Source organism: Schistocerca serialis, chromosome 4, assembly GCF_023864345.2.
Source record: "Schistocerca serialis cubense isolate TAMUIC-IGC-003099 chromosome 4, iqSchSeri2.2, whole genome shotgun sequence".
Taxonomy (NCBI): Eukaryota; Metazoa; Arthropoda; class Insecta; order Orthoptera; family Acrididae; genus Schistocerca; species Schistocerca serialis.
In genome coordinates, this window is record NC_064641.1 from 648,419,418 (window position 1) to 648,438,312 (window position 18,895).

Genomic DNA, 18,895 nt, shown 5'->3' on the forward strand with positions numbered 1-18,895 from the left:
CACGCCGATCACCTGCCACCCTACCTAAATTCTCTTCCCTCATCGCCTTAGCCAGCTTCATCCTGACTCACAACTTCTTTACTTTTGAAGGCAAGACATACCAACAATTAAAGGGAACAGCCATGGGTACCAGGATGGCCCCCTCGTATGCCAACCTTTTTATGGGTCGCTTAGAGGATGCCTTCATGGTAACCCAGGCCTGTCAACCCAAAGTTTGGTGCAGATTTATTGATGACATGTTCATGATCTGGACTCACAGTGAACAAGAACTCCAGAATTTCCTCTCCAACCTTAACTCCTTTGGTTCCATCACATTCACCTGGTCCTACTCCAAATCCCATGCCACTTTCCGTGACGTTGACCTCCATCTGTCCAAAGGCCAGCTTCACATGCCCGTCCACATCAAACCCACCAACAAGCAACAGTACCTTCATTATGACAGCTGCCACACATTCCATATCAAACGGTCCCTTCTCTACAGCCTAAACCTTTGTGGCAAACGAATCTGCTCCAGTCCTGAATCCCTGAACCATTACACCAACAACCTAAAAACAGCTTTCGCATCCCGCAACTACCCTCCCGACCTGGTACAGATACAAATATCCAGAGCCACTTCCTCATCCCCTCAAACCCAGAACCTCTCACAGAAGAACCCCAAAAGTGCCCCACTTGTGGCAGGATACTTCCCGGGACTGAATCAGACTCTGAATGTGGCTCTCCAGCAGGGATACGACCCTGAAATGAGATCCATCCTTCATGAAATCCTCTCCACTCCACCAAGAGTGTCTTTCCGCCGTCCACCTAACCTTCGTAACCTCTTGGTTCATCCCTATGAAATCCCCAAACCACCTTCCCTACCCTCTGGCTCCTACTCTTGTAACCGCCCCCTGTGTAAAACCTGTCCCATGCACCCTCCCACCACTACCTACTCCAGTCCTGTAACCCGGAAGGTGTACACGATCAAAGGCAGAGCCACGTGTGAAAGCACCCACGTGATTTACCAACTGACCTGCCTACACTGTGACGCTTTCTATGTTGGAATGACCAGCAACAAACTGTCCATTCGCATGAATGGACACAGGCAGACAGTGTTTGTTGGTAATGAGGATCACCCTGTGGCTACACATGCCTTGGTGCACGGCCAGCACATCTTGGCACAGTGTTAACCGTCCGGGTTATCTGGATACTTCCCACTAACATCAACCTATCCGAACTCCGGAGATGGGAACTTGCCCTTCAGTATATCCTCTCTTCCCGTTATCCACCAGGCCTCAATCTCCGCTAATTTCAAGTTGCCGCCACTCATACCTCACCTGTCATTCAATAACATCTCTGCCTCTGCACTTCCACCTCGACTGACATCTCTGCCCAAACTCTTTGCCTTTACAAATGTCTGCTTGTGTCTGTGTATGTGCGGATGGATATGAGTGTGTGTGCGAGTGTATACCTGTCCTTTTTTCCCCCTAAGGTAAGTCTTTCCGCTCCCGGGATTGGAATGACTCCTTACCCTCTCCCTTAAAACCCACATCCTTTCGTCTTTCCCTCTCCTTCCCGCTTTCCTGACGAAGCAACCGTTGGTTGCAAAAGCTAGAAATTCTGTGTGTGTGTGTTTTTTATTGTGTCTGTCTACCAGCGCTTTCCCATTTGGCAAGTCATGGAATCTTTGTTTTTAAAATATATATACAGGGCTATTACAAATGACTGAAGTGATTTCATAAATTCACTGTAGCTCCATTCACTGACATATGGTCACGACACACTACAGATACGTAGAAAAACTCAAAGTTTTGTTCGGCTGAAGCCACACTTCAGGTTTCTGCCGCCAGAGCACTCAAGAGCACAGTGAGACAAAATGGCGACAGGAGCCGAGAAAGCATATGTCGTGCCTGAAATGCACTGACATCAGTCAGTCATAACAATGCAACGACACTTCAGGACGAAGTTCAACAAAGATCCACCATCTGCTAACTCCATTCGGTGATGGTATGCGCAGTTTAAATCTTCTGGATGCCTCTCTAAGGGGAAATCAACAGGTCGGCCTGCAGTGAGCGAAGAAACGGTTGAACGCGTGTGGGCAAGTTTCACGCGTAGCCCGCGGAAGTTGACGGATAAAGCAAACAGGGAGCTAAACGTACCACAGCCAACGGTTTGGAAAATCTTACGGAAAAGGCTAAAGCAGAAGCCTTACCATTTACAATTGCTACAATCCCTGACACCCGATGACAAAGTCAAACGCTTTGAATTTTCGGCGCGGTTGCAACAGCTCATGGAACAGGATGCATTCAGTGCGAAACTTGTTTTCAGTGATGAAGCAACATTTTTTCTTAATGGTGAAGTGAACAAACACAATGTGCGAATCTGGGCGGTAGAGAATCCTCACGCATTCGTGCAGCAAATTCACAATGCACCAAATGTTAATGTGTTTTGTGCAATCTCACGGTTTAAAGTTTACGGCCCCTTTTTCTTCTGCGAAAAAAACGTTACAGGACACGTGTATCTGGACATGTTGGAAAATTGGCTCATGCCACAACTGGAGACCGACAGCGCCGACTTCATCTTTCTACAGGATGGTGCTCCACCACACTTCCATAATGATCCTCGGCATTTCTTAAACAGGAGATTGGAAAACCGATGGATCGGTCGTGGTGGAGATCATGATCAGCAATTCATGTCATGGCCTCCACGCTCTCCCGACTTAACCCCATGCGATTTCTTTCTGTGGGGTTATGTGAAAGATTCAGTGTTTAAACCTCCTCCACCAAGAAACGTGCCAGAACTGAGAGCTCGCATCAACGATGATTTCGATCTCATTGATGGGGACATGCTGCGCCGAGTGTGGGAGGAACTTGATTATCGGCTTGATGTCTGCCGAATCACTAAAGGGGCACATATCGAACATTTGTGAATGCCTAAAAAAACTTTTTGAGTTTTTGTATGTGTGTGCAAAGCATTGTGAAAATATCTCAAATAATAAAGTTATTGTAGAGCTGTGAAATCGCTTCAATCATTTGTAATAACCCTGTATATATATTTGTGTGTGTCACATTTCCCACTAAACCACTGTATTGATTTCAAATGAACTTGGTACACATGTCATTTAGTGTTTTGAAAGGAGAAATTCCCACCTGCTATTGGGTTGCGGGTGGAGATGAAAACGTGGTGAAATAGGTAAGTGGGCAGAGAGAGGGAGGAGGGGGAGATGGAAAGAGAGAGGCAGTAGCGAGGGGGTGAAAAGACATGGGCAGAGAGAAGGGGGTGAAGAGATGGAGATGGAGATGGAGAGGGAGAGGGGGAGAGGGAGAGGGAGATGGAGAGGGGGAGGGGGAGGGGGAGGGGGAGGGGGAGGGGAGGGGGAGGGGGAGGGGGAGGGGGAGGGGGAGAGGGAGAGGGAGAGGGAGAGGGGGAGGGGGAGAGGGTGAGGGGGAGGGGGAGAGGGGGAGGGGGAGAGGGAGAGGGAGAGAGAGAGAGAGGGAGGGAGAGGGGGAGAGGGAGGGGGGGTTGAAGAGATGGACAGGCAGAAGGGCAAGGAGGAGATAGACAGAAAGAAAGCGGAGGAGGTGATGGACCGAGAGGGGGGGGGGGGCAGAAGGTAATGAGCAGATAGATGAGGGAGGAGGAGATGTACAGACAGATGCAGGAGGAAGAGTTCTACAGACAGAGGTGAGAGGGGGAGATATACAGAGATAGATGAGAGAAAGAGACACAGACAGAGGTGGGAGGAGAGATGTACAAAGAGAGAGAGGAGAGACAAGATACGTACAGAGAGGAGATGGCCAGCGTGAGGGGGCACAGGAGATGGCCAGCGAGAGGGGGCACAGGAGATGGCCAGCGAGAGGGGGCAGAGGAGATGGCCAGCGAGAGGGGGCAGAGGAGATGGCCAGCGGATGGGGCAGAGGAGATGGCCAGCGAGAGGGGGCAGAGGAGATGGCCAGCGAGAGGGGGCAGAGGAGATGGTCAGCGAGAGGGGGCACAGGAGATGGTCAGCGAGAGGGGGCACAGGAGATGGTCAGTGAGAGGGGGCAGAGGAGATGGTCAGCGAGAGGGTGCAGAGGAGATGGTCAGCGAGAGGGGGCAGAGGAGATGGTCGGCAAGAGGGGGCAGAGGAGATGGTCGGCAAGAGGGGGCAGAGGAGATGGTTGGCAAGAGGGGGCAGAGGAGATGGTCAGCGAGAGGGAGGGGAGGGGTGGAGGAGATGGAGAAAGAGAGTTGGAGGGCAGAGGAGACGGTCAGAAGGAGAGGGGCAGAGGGAGGCGGGACATATCAACCAATAAAAGCATTTTCACAATTATGATAAAAGTCCAAAAGTGAAAGAGTACATAGCTTTATCAAATAGCAAATATTTTTCCTCAATTTGCTTAATATTCTTCAAATCAATAAAAATCTAGTAACTTTCTACAGTAGCCTTATCTTCTTCATCAGGGTTCAAGCTATCTCACATCCAATTTCACGGATATCAGTTCAACAGTTTAGTCACGAAAATGTAACAGAGTTACTTTTGCATTTATAACATCAGTATAGAAGTATGGATTGGCATGAATTAAACTCACTGAGGACTGCATAAGCACTGTATTCCAGCTTTTAGCCACAGCTGCACTTGTGTAGCAGTAAAATGAAATGAAATGAAATGTTTGTATAGCTTTACTGGCTGGGAGACCCCAGTTGGGATGTTCAGGAGCTTGATGCAAGTCATTTTATTTCTGTAACTTGCACATCGACAAAGATAAAATGATGATGAGGATAACGCACACATCAAGACGCGAGCAGAGGAAAAAAAAAGGGGCAGGAATTGAACCCAGGAACTAATAGTAATGAAACAGGAATGCTAGCCATATTACCACGAGCTGTTCAAACAATCTTGAAGGCAACAAAGGAGTTATAAGAGATGCTTGATGTTCAGTGACTAAAATGTGACGGGTTTGTAACTGGTATTAGAGTGGAAGTACGGATTAAATATGTAGAGGACTGTATAAACATTGTATTCGTTATGTTGAATCATATTATGTAGACCGTATAAGACAAAGGCATTTTCAAAACTATGATAAAGTTCAAAAATCGAAGAGTAAACAGCTTTTTCAAAGAGTAATTATTGTCTCATATTTCACGATATATTCTTCAAATTAATAAACATGTTGAACTACACACTTTATAAAGTAGCCCATGTTGTTCTACAGTGTTCAATATATCTCCATACCAAATTTAATCACAATTGGTTCAGTGGTTTAGTTATGGAAGTGTAACAGACAGAATTACTTTCACATTTATAATATTAGTATGGACTGTCACCCATTCCAAGAAAATGTGATGGATTTGTAAAGTTGAAATTTATTGTGGCTAAATCATAGTCAGATATTGCATACTGGTAATCTCCCTCAAAGCAATGATTAAATGTTTGTCATCCTAGAGTGTTCATTGCCCAACTTAATAGCTTTTTCATTTGTTGGCACTTATGTCTCTACCTATACAGCCATCTCCATACAGTTTCTAATCTTTAGAACTTAATTCTTACAATTTCTTATTGTGTTTTTAGCTCACTGAGCAAGGTTGGGTACAATACTTTGCTGAAGTACAGAGAGAGGAGGGAGAAGGTGATGGGCAGAGAGAGGAGGAGGAGAAGATGATCAGAAAGGGGGGAGGGAGAAAGTGAAGCTACAGAATACAGGTGGAAGACATGGAGTGATATAACTTAAATAGTCAGAATTAGGTTCAGGGTTACAACATAATATTTCAATAGGTTAGTTAAAAAAAAAAGAGGGAGAGAGAGAGAACCATAATTACATTACTGATAGAGGTACTACCAATATACATGCTGGAGTCAACATTTTTTTTTTTTTTTTTTTTAACAGCATGCAGACTCTTGTTCAGTACTGAAGAAAAAGGCATAATTAACATGGATGACAAAAATAGTGCTTGGCAGCTTGTACTTGTTGCTACTTTTAGTATTGCCTGCGTAATACCTGTTTCAGCTTTTGAAGGCACAATTCATACAATTTCTTGTACACACACACACAAAATAACAGGCACAGGAAAACAAGTTAACAATAAAAATGGGGAAATATGCTCATGTGTCTTCTATACATTACAGAAGATTTTGTGAAACAAAAATTTAAAAAATTTCCTTGTCAATACAATACTCAAATGCAATTATACTTAAAATCACACCTGGGAAAAAAAAACTGTTCGCAACTAACACACACACACACACACACACACACACACACACACACACACGGGTGATTGAAGAGAAAACTTACGAGGATAGTACACACGCCTTCCATCATTTTTATACACGAGAACTGTAATGTACTCCCTGTTTTCTTTAAAATCTTCTATCTCTGTAATATGTCTAGTAAGTAAGATCCACACAGCTCCAGTGTTACCCTCTACTTCAAGAGAAAACTGTGGATTGTCCCCAACATTATATGCATCCTTCACAGGTCCCGCACCAGCTTTCCATGACCTGTAATGTACCATTAACACATATTTCTTTCAATATTTAATAAAATTTATATGGAAATAAAACAAATGTTAAAAAATAAATCATCATTCTGCATCTACAGTTGAGGTGAACAATCACTACATACTTCTAAAGTCTGTCTCTGTTGTTATTGGCAAGTTCTCATACGGTCCTTTGTGTATACATACACACACACACACACACACACACACACACACACACACACACACACACACCTATAAGCGGATTTGTGAGACATATCATACCAGTTGTTTACTTGCAAAATAGGCGCATACATTTTTGTCACAACACTTCCTATAAACATGCCAAAGAAAATGGAACTTTTTAGAAGTAATATGCATTGAAAAAATAGTACAGCAGAATATCTGACCTCACTAAGACTACTCACTGGTGGATGCAGTATGTGTAACTGAAAAGTCCAGGATTCCAGTTCAAGTAGAAGACATCATAGAAACGAAGAATACTTTCATAGTCAATCCAAAAAACACCATTGTCAAACATTGCTGCACTGTTCGGGTCAAAGTTTAGGATTTCTTTCAGGTCTGGTGTCCAGTGTCTTGTATCCAGTTCTGAATAGTTGCCACGCCACCTTAGATGTGACCATGGATTTTTCAGTTGTAGGAGACGAACACCCTGTACATAATACAACACATTTTCGACTTACTTTGGTATATTGTTACATTCATTCCACATCACAAATTTCAAACAAATAAAAATGACATGCTTGTACCAGAAATAGTCATGGTCACACAGCAAACAAAAGACTTTGGCCTAAATTCATTGTATTCAGCTACAAGAACATTTGTAAACCAGTCATAAATGTCTGTTCAGTTGATTTGTATTCAGAAACATATCTCAATGAGTCAACTTGCAGAAAAAACTTCTATCTTCATCTGCATACTTTAGTTTGCTGTTACTCTAAGCATTTATTTCTGGGTTAATGCAACTAAATGAGATAAAGTGTTTACTGTGCAAAACAAGGTCTACAAATATTGGGTCTTATGTGGAGAGGTAACCTTTCTCCACTCATTCTTTTCATATGTTCATTCTAGGCTATCTTATTTCCTTGTATATTACTAAGGATATTAAATATATTTAGTTCTTCCCTAACTTGTGAATTTCAAAATCTGTCAGCTCTTGTACACATTTTTCTACTCTCAGAAATCTCACCTCTATTGCTTGTATGCAACTTCCTTGGCATTTATTTATAATCCACAACTCAATTCCATAAACAAGCACTGGAAATGCCATTGTCTTACAAAATTTTTGTGTTTTCCTTTAAAAGCCATTAATTTTGTCTTCTTTTCTGAAATTGTCAAATTATACTCTTCATATATATTACCTGTTAGCTGTATTTCCCTTTGTAGATCATCTTCATTCTCTGCCAGCAATGTGGTGTCACCCGCATATAAAATGCAATTCAAGCAGGAATTTTTGTTAATCTATTCTCCCATTTAAAATGTCCTTTCATTTCCAGATTGCATCATATAAATAACTGTTAAAAATGAGGATGCAATGCTGCACACTGTCTAATTCCCTTGTTTGTAATTATAGGCTGTGTTAGAGTACCATTTATGTTTAAAATTACAGTTGTGTGTTTGAATGAACTCTTTAAAACGTTTATTAGGTGTTGTGGATATCCTCTTTTCCTCATAAAGCTCCAGAGTTTCCCTCTGTAAACATTATCAAATGCCTTTATAAAATCAGTAAATGCTAATGGTTTACCTACTTACAATCTCTTTTTTTATTATTTGCTTAATTATAAACAGTGCATCTGTTGTAGACCCGCCCATATAAAATCCTATTTGTTTTTAAATCTCAACCAGAAACTTTAACATCTTGTTTACTATTCCTGCACATACTTTATATGTGGTCCCCCCTCCCCAATCCCTGCCCCCAAGCTGACTGTTCTTGCAATCATTGTGGTCTCCTTTTTAAACAATGGTATCATCTTTGCTTGTGACCATGCTTCTGGAAAATCTCTATTCTGCCAGTACATATTAAATTAATGTAGTAGTCCCTTGTGTAGTAGAATGTCTCTGTATTTCAGCAGGTCAGTGTTTACACTATCCAAACCAGTAGCTTTTCTATTCAGCGTGGAACTGAGGGCTTCTCTTAGTTCACCCATACCATCTACTCACTGTATTTTAATTTCATCCTCTTTATTCTCTCCATTTTGGTTGTTAAATGTTATTTTACAAGCAACTTCTTTTTCTGTTTTGTTGTTTTATAAGTTATCATTTGCCTTCCGAGAATACTGTCTTCTATTAGGCTTGCAATCCTATCCCAAGGTTCTTGATGAGCTCATTCCACTGCTTGATTTGTTGCAGTTCTCTCTTGTTTGTAAATTTAATGATTTTTCCTCTGTTGGCCGTTTGAGATGCTTAAGATATGCATCTTGTTTTTTTTTTTTCCTTGTAACTTTAATTCTGGTGTCAAAAATTTTAACCCTTTCTTCCTTCTCATATTTTTCTTGTTTCATAAGGGTTCTCCAGTTGCTTTCTTAACTGTAGTTTCCGTATCTATTTCAGATATCACCAAAGAGGGGCCAGAACCTGTGTCATATCCGCTGAACATTCTTACGTCCCTTACTTTGCCTTCCAGCTTTTTGCTTATAATAATGTAGTCAATAAGAGACTTAAATGTTTGAGCTGAAAGTGTACCACATAGATATTTTTTCTGCATGCAAACGTATTGGCTATTTTTAGTTTGTTAACATGATTAGTCTAAGCACTATTCTATTGTTATTTATGATATTTTCTCCCATCATTCCTACAGTTTTGAGATAGGTTTAGTCCTATCCTTGCATTTAAATCCCTCATCAATACTATTTGATGTTTGTAATTATAACAGTCCAAAACTGATCGCAGTTGGTCACAGAAATCTAAACTCCTTTTCCTCCCTCCTCAGATGTATGAATTACAATGACAGTCAAGTTGTGTGTCTCTTCTTTGACAGTTAAAACTATAAATCTTTCACTGATATAACTATACCCCATAATTCTCTTTTACCATCTCTTATGTATGTAAATGACAATTATTTTGCTTGCTCTCTTTCCTGTTTTCCTGTTCCCTACAGAACATCAAATATTCTCCTACATACTTGCCACCTCATAGCTTCACTTTTATTCTGTTATGGAAGTCATATCTGGCTTGGTTTTATTTATAATTACTGCCAACTCTTCTTTGTTTACTAATCCTCTGCCATTCCATGCTGCTACCTTAACTGTATTAGCAATCCTTTTATTCTTAACCTTTCCCATCACCGGGTCATCATCAGCAAGTCTGACCTAGACTGAGGTTGTTTCGAGTACTAGTAGTAATTAGGAAAATTCACCTGGTCACGTTACAAAGTTATGCAAGTATAGTTGGATATGGAGTTGCCACTTTGCAGCCTTCCAACCTGCTTGATTTCTTTTAAGAGTTTATTCACTCAGGTACACTGGCTTATAACTGGAGATGACAGGAAAATGACATAGTAAGGACAGGCTTAAGATGGAGGAAAGGGACCAACAAGTCATTGTGGGGCACACTTTGTCTGGCTCTTCACCTTTGGCCTATCTGGCTTGGATGACCCTTCTGGTATCTAAGCTACCAACAGCAGAGTCCTTCAAATACAGAGCTTGTAGACCACCTCAATTGCACAAACAGTGCCAGGTTAAGGCAGTGTCCCCTAAGGAGATTCTTTTTTATCATAACTTTGAAAGCAGCTCAAAAGCCTGGCTAAGCAAAACACAACTTGAATAAAGAACGCAGAGCAGGTACTAATATGGAAGTACAAAATGCTACAGCATTTGAATGTCACTTAAATACAAATAAAACTTAGTTTTACTGATATCTTATTTAAGTTGGGCACATCTGTTTTTGTCAGCAATACTGAATTCTGGTGCATCTGTTACTCTACATTTCCACTAAACAAAACACACAACATATCTAAAGTAAAGTAAGAAAACAGCATAGAAGTACTGTAACATCATATACAAATGAAATTCACTTTGCATTTGTAGCTTTGGAGAGTAGGCATCACTGTCCATGGCAAGAAAGAAAACAGATGAACTTTTATAATTATTGTATCCTATAAATATTCTTCCAATTTTCTAACAATGGAAACTCCAATTTTCTATTTTTTATTTGCAGGTGAGTATTTTACATCCATCCCTCTAAAGAGTACTGTGCATTATCCTCCATTTTATAACCTATTATTTTTTGCTTTGCTTCTTCTTTAAGTTACCTTCACTTTCTTGGTGTCAAGTACCGCATAAGCGTGAGTGGGAACGAGTCCAGTGCGATCTGCATCTGCATCTGACAACTCTCCAGTTGCCACAGTAACAAGTACATCACCCTTTGACATGCGAGTTAACAATTTATCAAATAGAGCATCACTGTTGAAATCAGGTTCACCGGGCCTGATAGCCACACGTTCAGGTATCCAGCCAGTCAGTGCATGTAAATCTATATTCTGAAACAGAATTACACAATGTTGTTGCAAGAAACTCTCTCATTTTTACAAATGTAATATGCAAATGAAACTTTTTAAAAGATTTTGTTGGAGATTTTGGATCAGATGCTAAAAGCCCAGTCATCACTGCCTAATGACATACAAAATGAAATGAGTGTCGTTAATGTACCTAATATGTGCTAAATGTACCACCAAAAACTATTATCCAAAACTCTACAAATGAGCAGAGGTACTGGCAGAACTGAAGCTGTGGAGTGGGTTATCAGTCATGCTTGGGCAGCTCAGTCAATACAGCATGCTCATGAAAGACATGTCAGTGGGTGGGAGTCTCAGTCGAGCAAACAGTTTTAATCTGTCAGCTAGTTTCAATCAGTAAAACATTTCATTTGCACTTTTATATTAATAGCAAAACACAAATCCCCACTGACTCTCAAAACTCTTACTATTAAATGTATATTTAAAAGAGGAACTGAAACTCACGTTTAAAATAACAATGCCGGTATATGTGGCTGGTTGATCCTGCCAGCCATCACATTAGTTTAAAAAATTAAATGTTAAATTACAGAATATCTCTGGTGCTAGAACAAAATTCTAAATTTGTGCCACACTTACCACATTTTCACTTGAAATAAAGCATAAGGTGCCTAATAAGCTCAATTTTCTCCTATTTCTACAGATAAAACAAAGGAAGCTACAAAACAGTACAATGTGAGTAGGACACAGCTGATTCTACCAGTATTTCGTCTTTGCAAGAGAAGTTCTCTTCAAAGGCAACAGAGAACATGGAAATGGATAAAGAGTTATGGTTCCCTTCTACAACATGCTGTGAGATCTTTTTGTGAACTACATTACATATTCTAACAATGGAAACTCCAGGATGGAACGTAACAATGTTATGAAAAGGATAGTTGCTACTCACTATATAGTGGAGATGCTTAGTCACAGACAGGCACAACAACAGCCTTTTTGTTGCACCTATCTACAACTTGGCATCTCCATTATATGGTGAGTAGCAACTATCCTTTCCGTAATACTATTACACAAGATATTCTGTCGTATAACTCAGTTCGCACTGTCTTCAGATATCCTGGCACCAAGCACATTAGCTCTTCCCTCTATTGCTTACATAGGTTGGAATTTATGTCAAATTATTTGCATCAGTTTACGAGGGGTGTCCATAAAATAAGGTTCCCTTTTTTTTCACAGTGTAAAACATGTTTACTCCACGAATGCATACATTTTTGGAAAGTTCAGACTTTAACCTATTTTTCTACATAGTTGCCACTGAGGTCAATACATTTTTGCATGCAGTGTATGAGCTTTTGAAAGCCAGAGTCAAAAAATCTGCCGCCAAGCCACGCAGGTACCTGAGAACTGCTTCTTCCAGCTCTTCTCTGTCACCGAAATGTGTTCCACCCAGGTGTTTCTTCATGTCAGAGAAGAGATGGTAGTCACTTGAGGCTAAGTCCAGGCTGTAGGGTGGGTGTTTGAAAATACCCCATCCAAATTTTGCAATGAGCTCATTGGTGGCTTTAGCAGTGTGTGGTTGAGCATTATCCTGATGCAAATGCACCTCCCTTGGGCAGCAATCCCCTCCTCTTGTTTTGAATTGCACAGCGCAATTTTTGTAGTGTCTCACAGTACCCGGCAGCATTGATTGTTGTACCAGTGGGCAAGAACTCACACAACAATACCCCCTTCCTGGTCCAAAACACTGTTGCCATCACTTTGCCGACACTTTGCATTTGTTTGAATTTTCACTCGGCGACTCTAGGTGCTTCCATTGTTTGGACTGTTCCTTGGTTTTGGGTGTGCAGTAGTGCACCCAAGTCTCGTCTCCAGTGACGATGGAGTCGAGGTATTCCTCGTCATAGTTACGTGATCTCGAAGAAGTTCTTGGGCCGCTTCAACGCATTAATGTTTGTGGTCTTCAGTCAACATTCTTGGCACCCACCTTGCGCAAACTTTAGCATACCCTATATGCTTCATCAAAATCTTGTCAACAGAGGTTTTTCTGACATCAGGAATAATTTCGGAGAGCTCACAAACCGTCACTCTTCAATCTGAGAGCACCACTGTCCCACTTTTGCAATTGCTTCATCAGAAACAGATGGCCGTCTGGAACGCTCCTCATCATGGATGTCAGTATGTCTGTTCTTGAGCACTCTGCGCCAGTTGTGCACATGCTGCATGCTCATACACTTGTCTCCACAGATTTCGCACAGCTGGGAATGGATTTCTGCCAGCACAACGTTTTTTGCAGACAGGAAACAGATCACCAAGCGCAGTTCACACCTGGCGGGCGAAGCAAGGGGGAGATCCATCACATACAGCTGCAAAGCCAAGGCTGAGCTTGGGAACCTTATTTTACAGACAACCCTCTTATTTGTGGGTATGTTTGGTGAACTGCTTGTACGCACTAAGGGAAAATAAGAGCTAAATAAAACTCATTCTTTGAGAACTTCAAGGACACCTACAGTTCTGCAAAACACACTGAGAAAACACTTGGGTGAGTCCGTGTTGGAAAAACAGTGAGGGAAAACAACAGAACCGTTTACAAGATCTTTCTGCTTGAATGCAATTGTTTAAAGTAATTTTGAACCTACAATACTTACACAAACTTAATTTTTAAACAATGGAAACATTGCTGATAAACTTAACTTTCAGACATATATAACTATCACAAAACAAGCCAAGGCTTCATAGCAGCCCAGGAAGGGTTCTTGTTGAAGCCCTGTTTCACTCTTTTGGGACTAGTCATATTTGCTTCCTCTACAAAATTGATATGACTTTATAGCTTCAGGTAAATTGTGGTGCTACTATTCTACAGTTCAATTGTGACAGAAAGTTGTTTTTGAAGAGATGCTCTCACTTGAGTGGCAAGACTGACCCTGGCACAGAGGCTGGAAGTATACTCAGTACGCAGCAATGCTTTACTAGGCATGGTCCAATATGTATGACTCTGCCTTCCCATAAATATTGAGTGACTTATCCAATCAGTTTGTGTGTGTGTGTGTGTGTGTGTGTGTGTGTGCGTGTGTGTGTGTGGGCATGTACACACCTGTAAAGGATGGGGGAGAGGGAAGGTGGGTACCATTGTTTAATCTTGATTTTGAACTTTGCTTTCAATGATACACCGATGTGCAAAACTTGAGGACAAAGGCAACTTACGCATGATGTTTCACTGCCAAGTAACATAGCTCAATGAAACTTGGACCATACATGGGAAGAACTGTTACAGTATAGCTCAGAAGGTAAATGAAATAGATACATATTGAGATAAACAGAATTGACACATTTATTCAAGGAAAACAATTATACTGATGTCACCATGATTTATGATGGTCCCATAGACATTACAAACAGTGGGACAAGGTTCTAAATAGGGTGTGTTACCACCACAGACAGTAATGTATGCTCTGCAACAAGCTTGCATTCTGGACGCAAAATTGGTAAGGAGTTATTGTGATAGAGCATTCCATTCCTCCACCAGCATGGCAGACAACTGCTGGATGGTCATTGGTGTATGTGAACATGCTGACTGTAATAAGTCTCCCCAACACATCCCACATGTGCTCAACAGAATTTAAGTCCATTCGCTGAATATCCTTTCATTCCAAGAGCTCCTCCATCTGTGCTGTTCAATGCAGTTTTACATTTTCATCCACAAAAATGAAATCAAGGGAAAATGCACCACTGAAAAGATGCACATGGGGAAGGAGCATAGTGACTAGTTGACCAATGATTATTAAGTGTCCAAACATTTGAAGATCAGTATGCCATGCAACATTATGCCTCCCCACACCATGATGCCTGAACTACCAAAACGATTATGTTCGACAATGCTGCTGTGCGATTACACGTTCCCACATCTTTCCATATGAGGGTACATCCAGAATTACTATTCAGACTGGATCCTCTCCCGTCCAAAAACAGCAAGCGAATAGATTCCTCCTTGTTCCAGCTGCTATGCTCTTGGCACCATAGCTAATGATGTTGCTGATGTGCTGGTATCAACAGAACATAACATACTTGTTATTCAGCAAAGAGACCATCTCCAGCAGTGGCCATGCCACTGTGGAGCACGAGATTGTACACTTTGCAGTCCTGTTAATCGTGGTTGCAGCTGCACCCGCTGTTGGAAGTGGGCCTTTTCTTGTCTGCTGCGCGAAGTAGTGGTCATCTACTGCTGCAGTTAACTGTGGATGACCACATCCTCTCCTGTGGACAGCAGTGTCTGTGGTTTGGAATGTTCCCTATCCATATAAAACTATGCTGTGAACTATATCAAACTCTTGGGTTACACTCATCAGACTTTGTTCTCCTTCCAGTTTACCAATGATTGTTTCCCATGTGAAGTCATCTGAATGTTGTCTCCTGGTCATGCTGTAATGGAGGATACCACTACAGTGCACTACATTGCTCACTGGTTGAAACAGACTGTCTTTTCCATTCCTTAAACGGCCTTGTGTTGTGGGGACAGGTCCATTTGGGGCTATAGTCATACTGACCTTACGCCATGTGACATCCCACTTTCTGCGCATGAAGGGACACCTCTGGCAACATGCTCTCGCACTTTCAATATCGACCAGTAGTCAATATCTTACGTTACTTTATCTACTTCATTTCTGAGTTTTGCAGAGCAGTGTTTGGAGACTCAAACAGAGGAAATCACTTGTTTTGTGTGTTTGGCATTAGCTAATCATTTCCTCTTGATTCAGCATGATTATTGCATAACTTTCATATTACCATTTGCTTGAAACTTTCACATTCTCTTTAAGAGTTGCATTGCTCTGTTTGAGATTTTCTTTGCTTAAATATCTTTGTTAAATGATTAACAACAATAGAAATCCATGGCTGGAAAAATATGTGGAATAAGGGAAGGGAAAACACTCACCTCCTGCATTCCAATTCATGGTGCATAGAAACACATAAGAGATATAGTACTCACACTAGTTTTCAGCCTCTTGCTCATACTCTAGCAACAGTAGATATATTCATAATGTAACCACACAAGACACCCAAATACACATTCCTGTGGTCGCAGCAAGTCTCAGTGGCACTGGGAGTAGGCCTTACTTATGTATTAGGTATTTTATTGTTAGTCTAGGGTGAAAGAAACTATGAAAGGTTGGTTGATTGATTGATTGATTTGAGGGAGGGGACCAAACAGCAAGGTCAGCAGACCTGTCAGATTAGGTAAGGATGGGGAAGGAAGTCAGCCATGCTCTTTCAAAAGAACCATCTCGGCATTTCCCTGAAATGATTTACAGAAATCACAAAAATCCTAAATCTGGATGGCCAGAAGTGGGCTTGAACAGTGATCCTCCCGAATGTGAGACCAATGTGCTAACCACTGTGGCACCTCGCTCAGTGAAACTCTAAAATGGTTAGATTTCTTTGCTGGTCACTGGGCTAAAAGTTCAATCTGTGAACTTCTTGTATCGGTTTCACTGTGCTTCAGTTTTATTAAACCTTCTCACAAAATCATAAAACCTGCCAGATGTGCATAAAAAAATGCAGAAAGATGAAAGGGGTGAGGGGGAGGGTGCAACTTTCGGAGTTCTACCAAGCGTGCAGGATTCACTACAAATACTCTAAGTTGAATTATAAAACACTGTAAATGGACATCATATTTTTTTACTTTCTATTAATTAATTTTTTCTCTAATACATTATGTAATGTTGGCACTGACAGCTCAGAATATATGTAATCAACTGTCTCAAATTCCATTTGCATCGATTCTATACGTTATTTTGGCACTTACACCCATTTTGTCTATGTTAACATGTTTAAACTCAATTTATATCTATTGTTTTCAGGCTTTATAGTATCTGTCATTTATTACTACAACAATTATAAATTCAAATACACTGTTACTCACACTGTTTGATCCTGGGAAGTCATATCCACCCATAACTTTCATGTAGGCTTTTTCCAGCAATGAAATCCATAACTCATTTTTGTTTGTTGAATATGAGCACAGCAGTTCTCCTCTTCTTCCCAGTGGAAGGTTATCATCAATAATGATTTTACGAGGGACTCCATTGATATGTAGCTTGATCATGTATTTACCTATGGACAATTTAAAAAAAATTAAAACATTTTTAAATATAAGATAGCAAGAGGCTTCGATTTAGAGATACACACAAACAATGGGTGAGAGGGAGAGGAGGAGGAGGAGGAGGAGAGAGAGAGAGAGAGAGAGAGAGAGAGAGAGAGAGAGAGAGAGAGTGGGGGGGAGGGGAGGGATGGGGGGAGTGTTTCCCAATCCATTCTGACTGCTCTGATAAGAAGGGAGTGACTGTACACTTCAGTATGCATCCCTGAGTCTATAATTTCACTGGTGCAATCCTTATGTATCTCCGTATTGCACCACAGAAAAATAATGGAATTTTTAAGCAAAAAAAGAGGTCATTGTTTGAGTATAGATGTCCCTAATTACAATCTAGTGCTACACTTCTGATAAAAACTTGAACACATAACTTTTTTTAAAACTTCTGTGCGTTGTACAGATCATGGGAGGACATGGAACAGAGAGGTGAAGCAACTGACTGGGAGTGTAGACTAGTGTTCATAGTATCCTCAGAGCTGTTGGTACAACATAGAGACCATCTCATTCATAGGGTGTCAATGTGTCAGCAGGGAAAGGTGTTGACTGTCTTTGGAAATGGAAAGGTCTTCCCAATAAGGAATTACTGGATTCGGTAAGTGCACCATCACAGTTTTATGTCAGTGGCTGATATCCTCAATAAGACTGTCCCATCATACATGTACACAAAAGAAAATAATATTGTTTCAAGATAATGAGCTTGTGTTCACCCAGCTCACTGCCAAGAATCTGGAACATAAAGCAGAAATTGTGACAGGATGTCAAAGCTTCTTCTTCTCACTTCAGAGGAAATTGCACTGGATGAACATTCAGAGCAGAGCTGCACAATGGCTTTTTCCCCATCCAAGACTCTGCTTGGTGACAGCCACTTTAATGACTGTAAATCACTAGTCTCATCACACAAAACAGCAATTCTCACAATCATTGTGTCAGAACAGGACTCATTCATATGAGGAGAATTTAGGATTGTTACCATATCTGAAAAAGTCTGTGCAGGACCCAGTTTTCAGTTTCATTGAAGCTCACCAGAACAATCTGGAACAATGAGCCAAAAACCCACAATGGTGTGCAAGGAGTCAGGCTGACTTGTACGAGTTATTGTGTTGAAAAAGGTTGTATGTCTTCTCCACCAAAAACCTCACAAAGCACATGGCACTGTGGACCACAACCATTATGATGAAGAAGAATTTTTTCCCCGCCTTATTAACTAACACACACAACGATTTCTTAAAATTTCTTCAGCCCAGGATGGAATAACAGAGAAGAGAGATTGCTACTCACCACATAAAGGTGGTGTTGAGTTGCCAACAGCACAATAAAAAAGAATGCTAAAATATTTAGGGTTTCAGGAGAGGTTTTTTCCCTCCCGTAGTAGTAACACACACACACACACACACACACACATGTGCGTGCGCACTCACGCGTCTGACATGAGAACAATCTACCTGGCATGGATAGTAGAGGGAAGTGAGAGGTGAGAGGCAGGGTAGGGGAAGGATAGCACGGGGGTGGGTGGGGGGGGGGGGACATCTGACCATCTGTTTGTGCATGCAGGGACATGGTGAAGACAGGATACAGCTGCTTGCGGTTCAGCTGTCTCTTGGCCATATTTTGGTAGTGGCCATTCACACATACGGACAGCTTGTTAGTTTTCGTGTCCAGGTATAAAGCAGCACAGTGGTTGCAAATTAGTTTGTAGATCACATGCCAGCTTTCCTAGGTAGCCCTACCTTCCAATGAGTGGGAGATGCCTATGACAGCATATGGTTCAAATGGCTCTGAGCACTATGGGACTTAACATCTGAAGTCATCAGTCCCCTAGACATAGATGTACTTAAACCTAATGACAT

The 18,895-nt window shown here is 41.3% G+C and overlaps 1 protein-coding gene across 1 annotated transcript in view; it reads right to left on the reverse strand.

Moving 5' to 3' along the window:
* Nucleotides 1-18,895, reverse strand: part of LOC126475508 (calpain-7-like) — a 103,198-nt gene that overhangs the window by 26,733 nt on the left and 57,570 nt on the right. The window contains exons 6-9 of the mRNA XM_050103421.1: nucleotides 16,818-17,008; nucleotides 10,706-10,933; nucleotides 6,864-7,108; nucleotides 6,252-6,457 (exon numbers count right to left, since the gene is read on the reverse strand). Of these exons, the coding sequence (XP_049959378.1) occupies nucleotides 6,252-6,457; nucleotides 6,864-7,108; nucleotides 10,706-10,933; nucleotides 16,818-17,008 (870 nt within the window). The remainder of the gene's footprint in view (nucleotides 1-6,251; nucleotides 6,458-6,863; nucleotides 7,109-10,705; nucleotides 10,934-16,817; nucleotides 17,009-18,895) is intronic.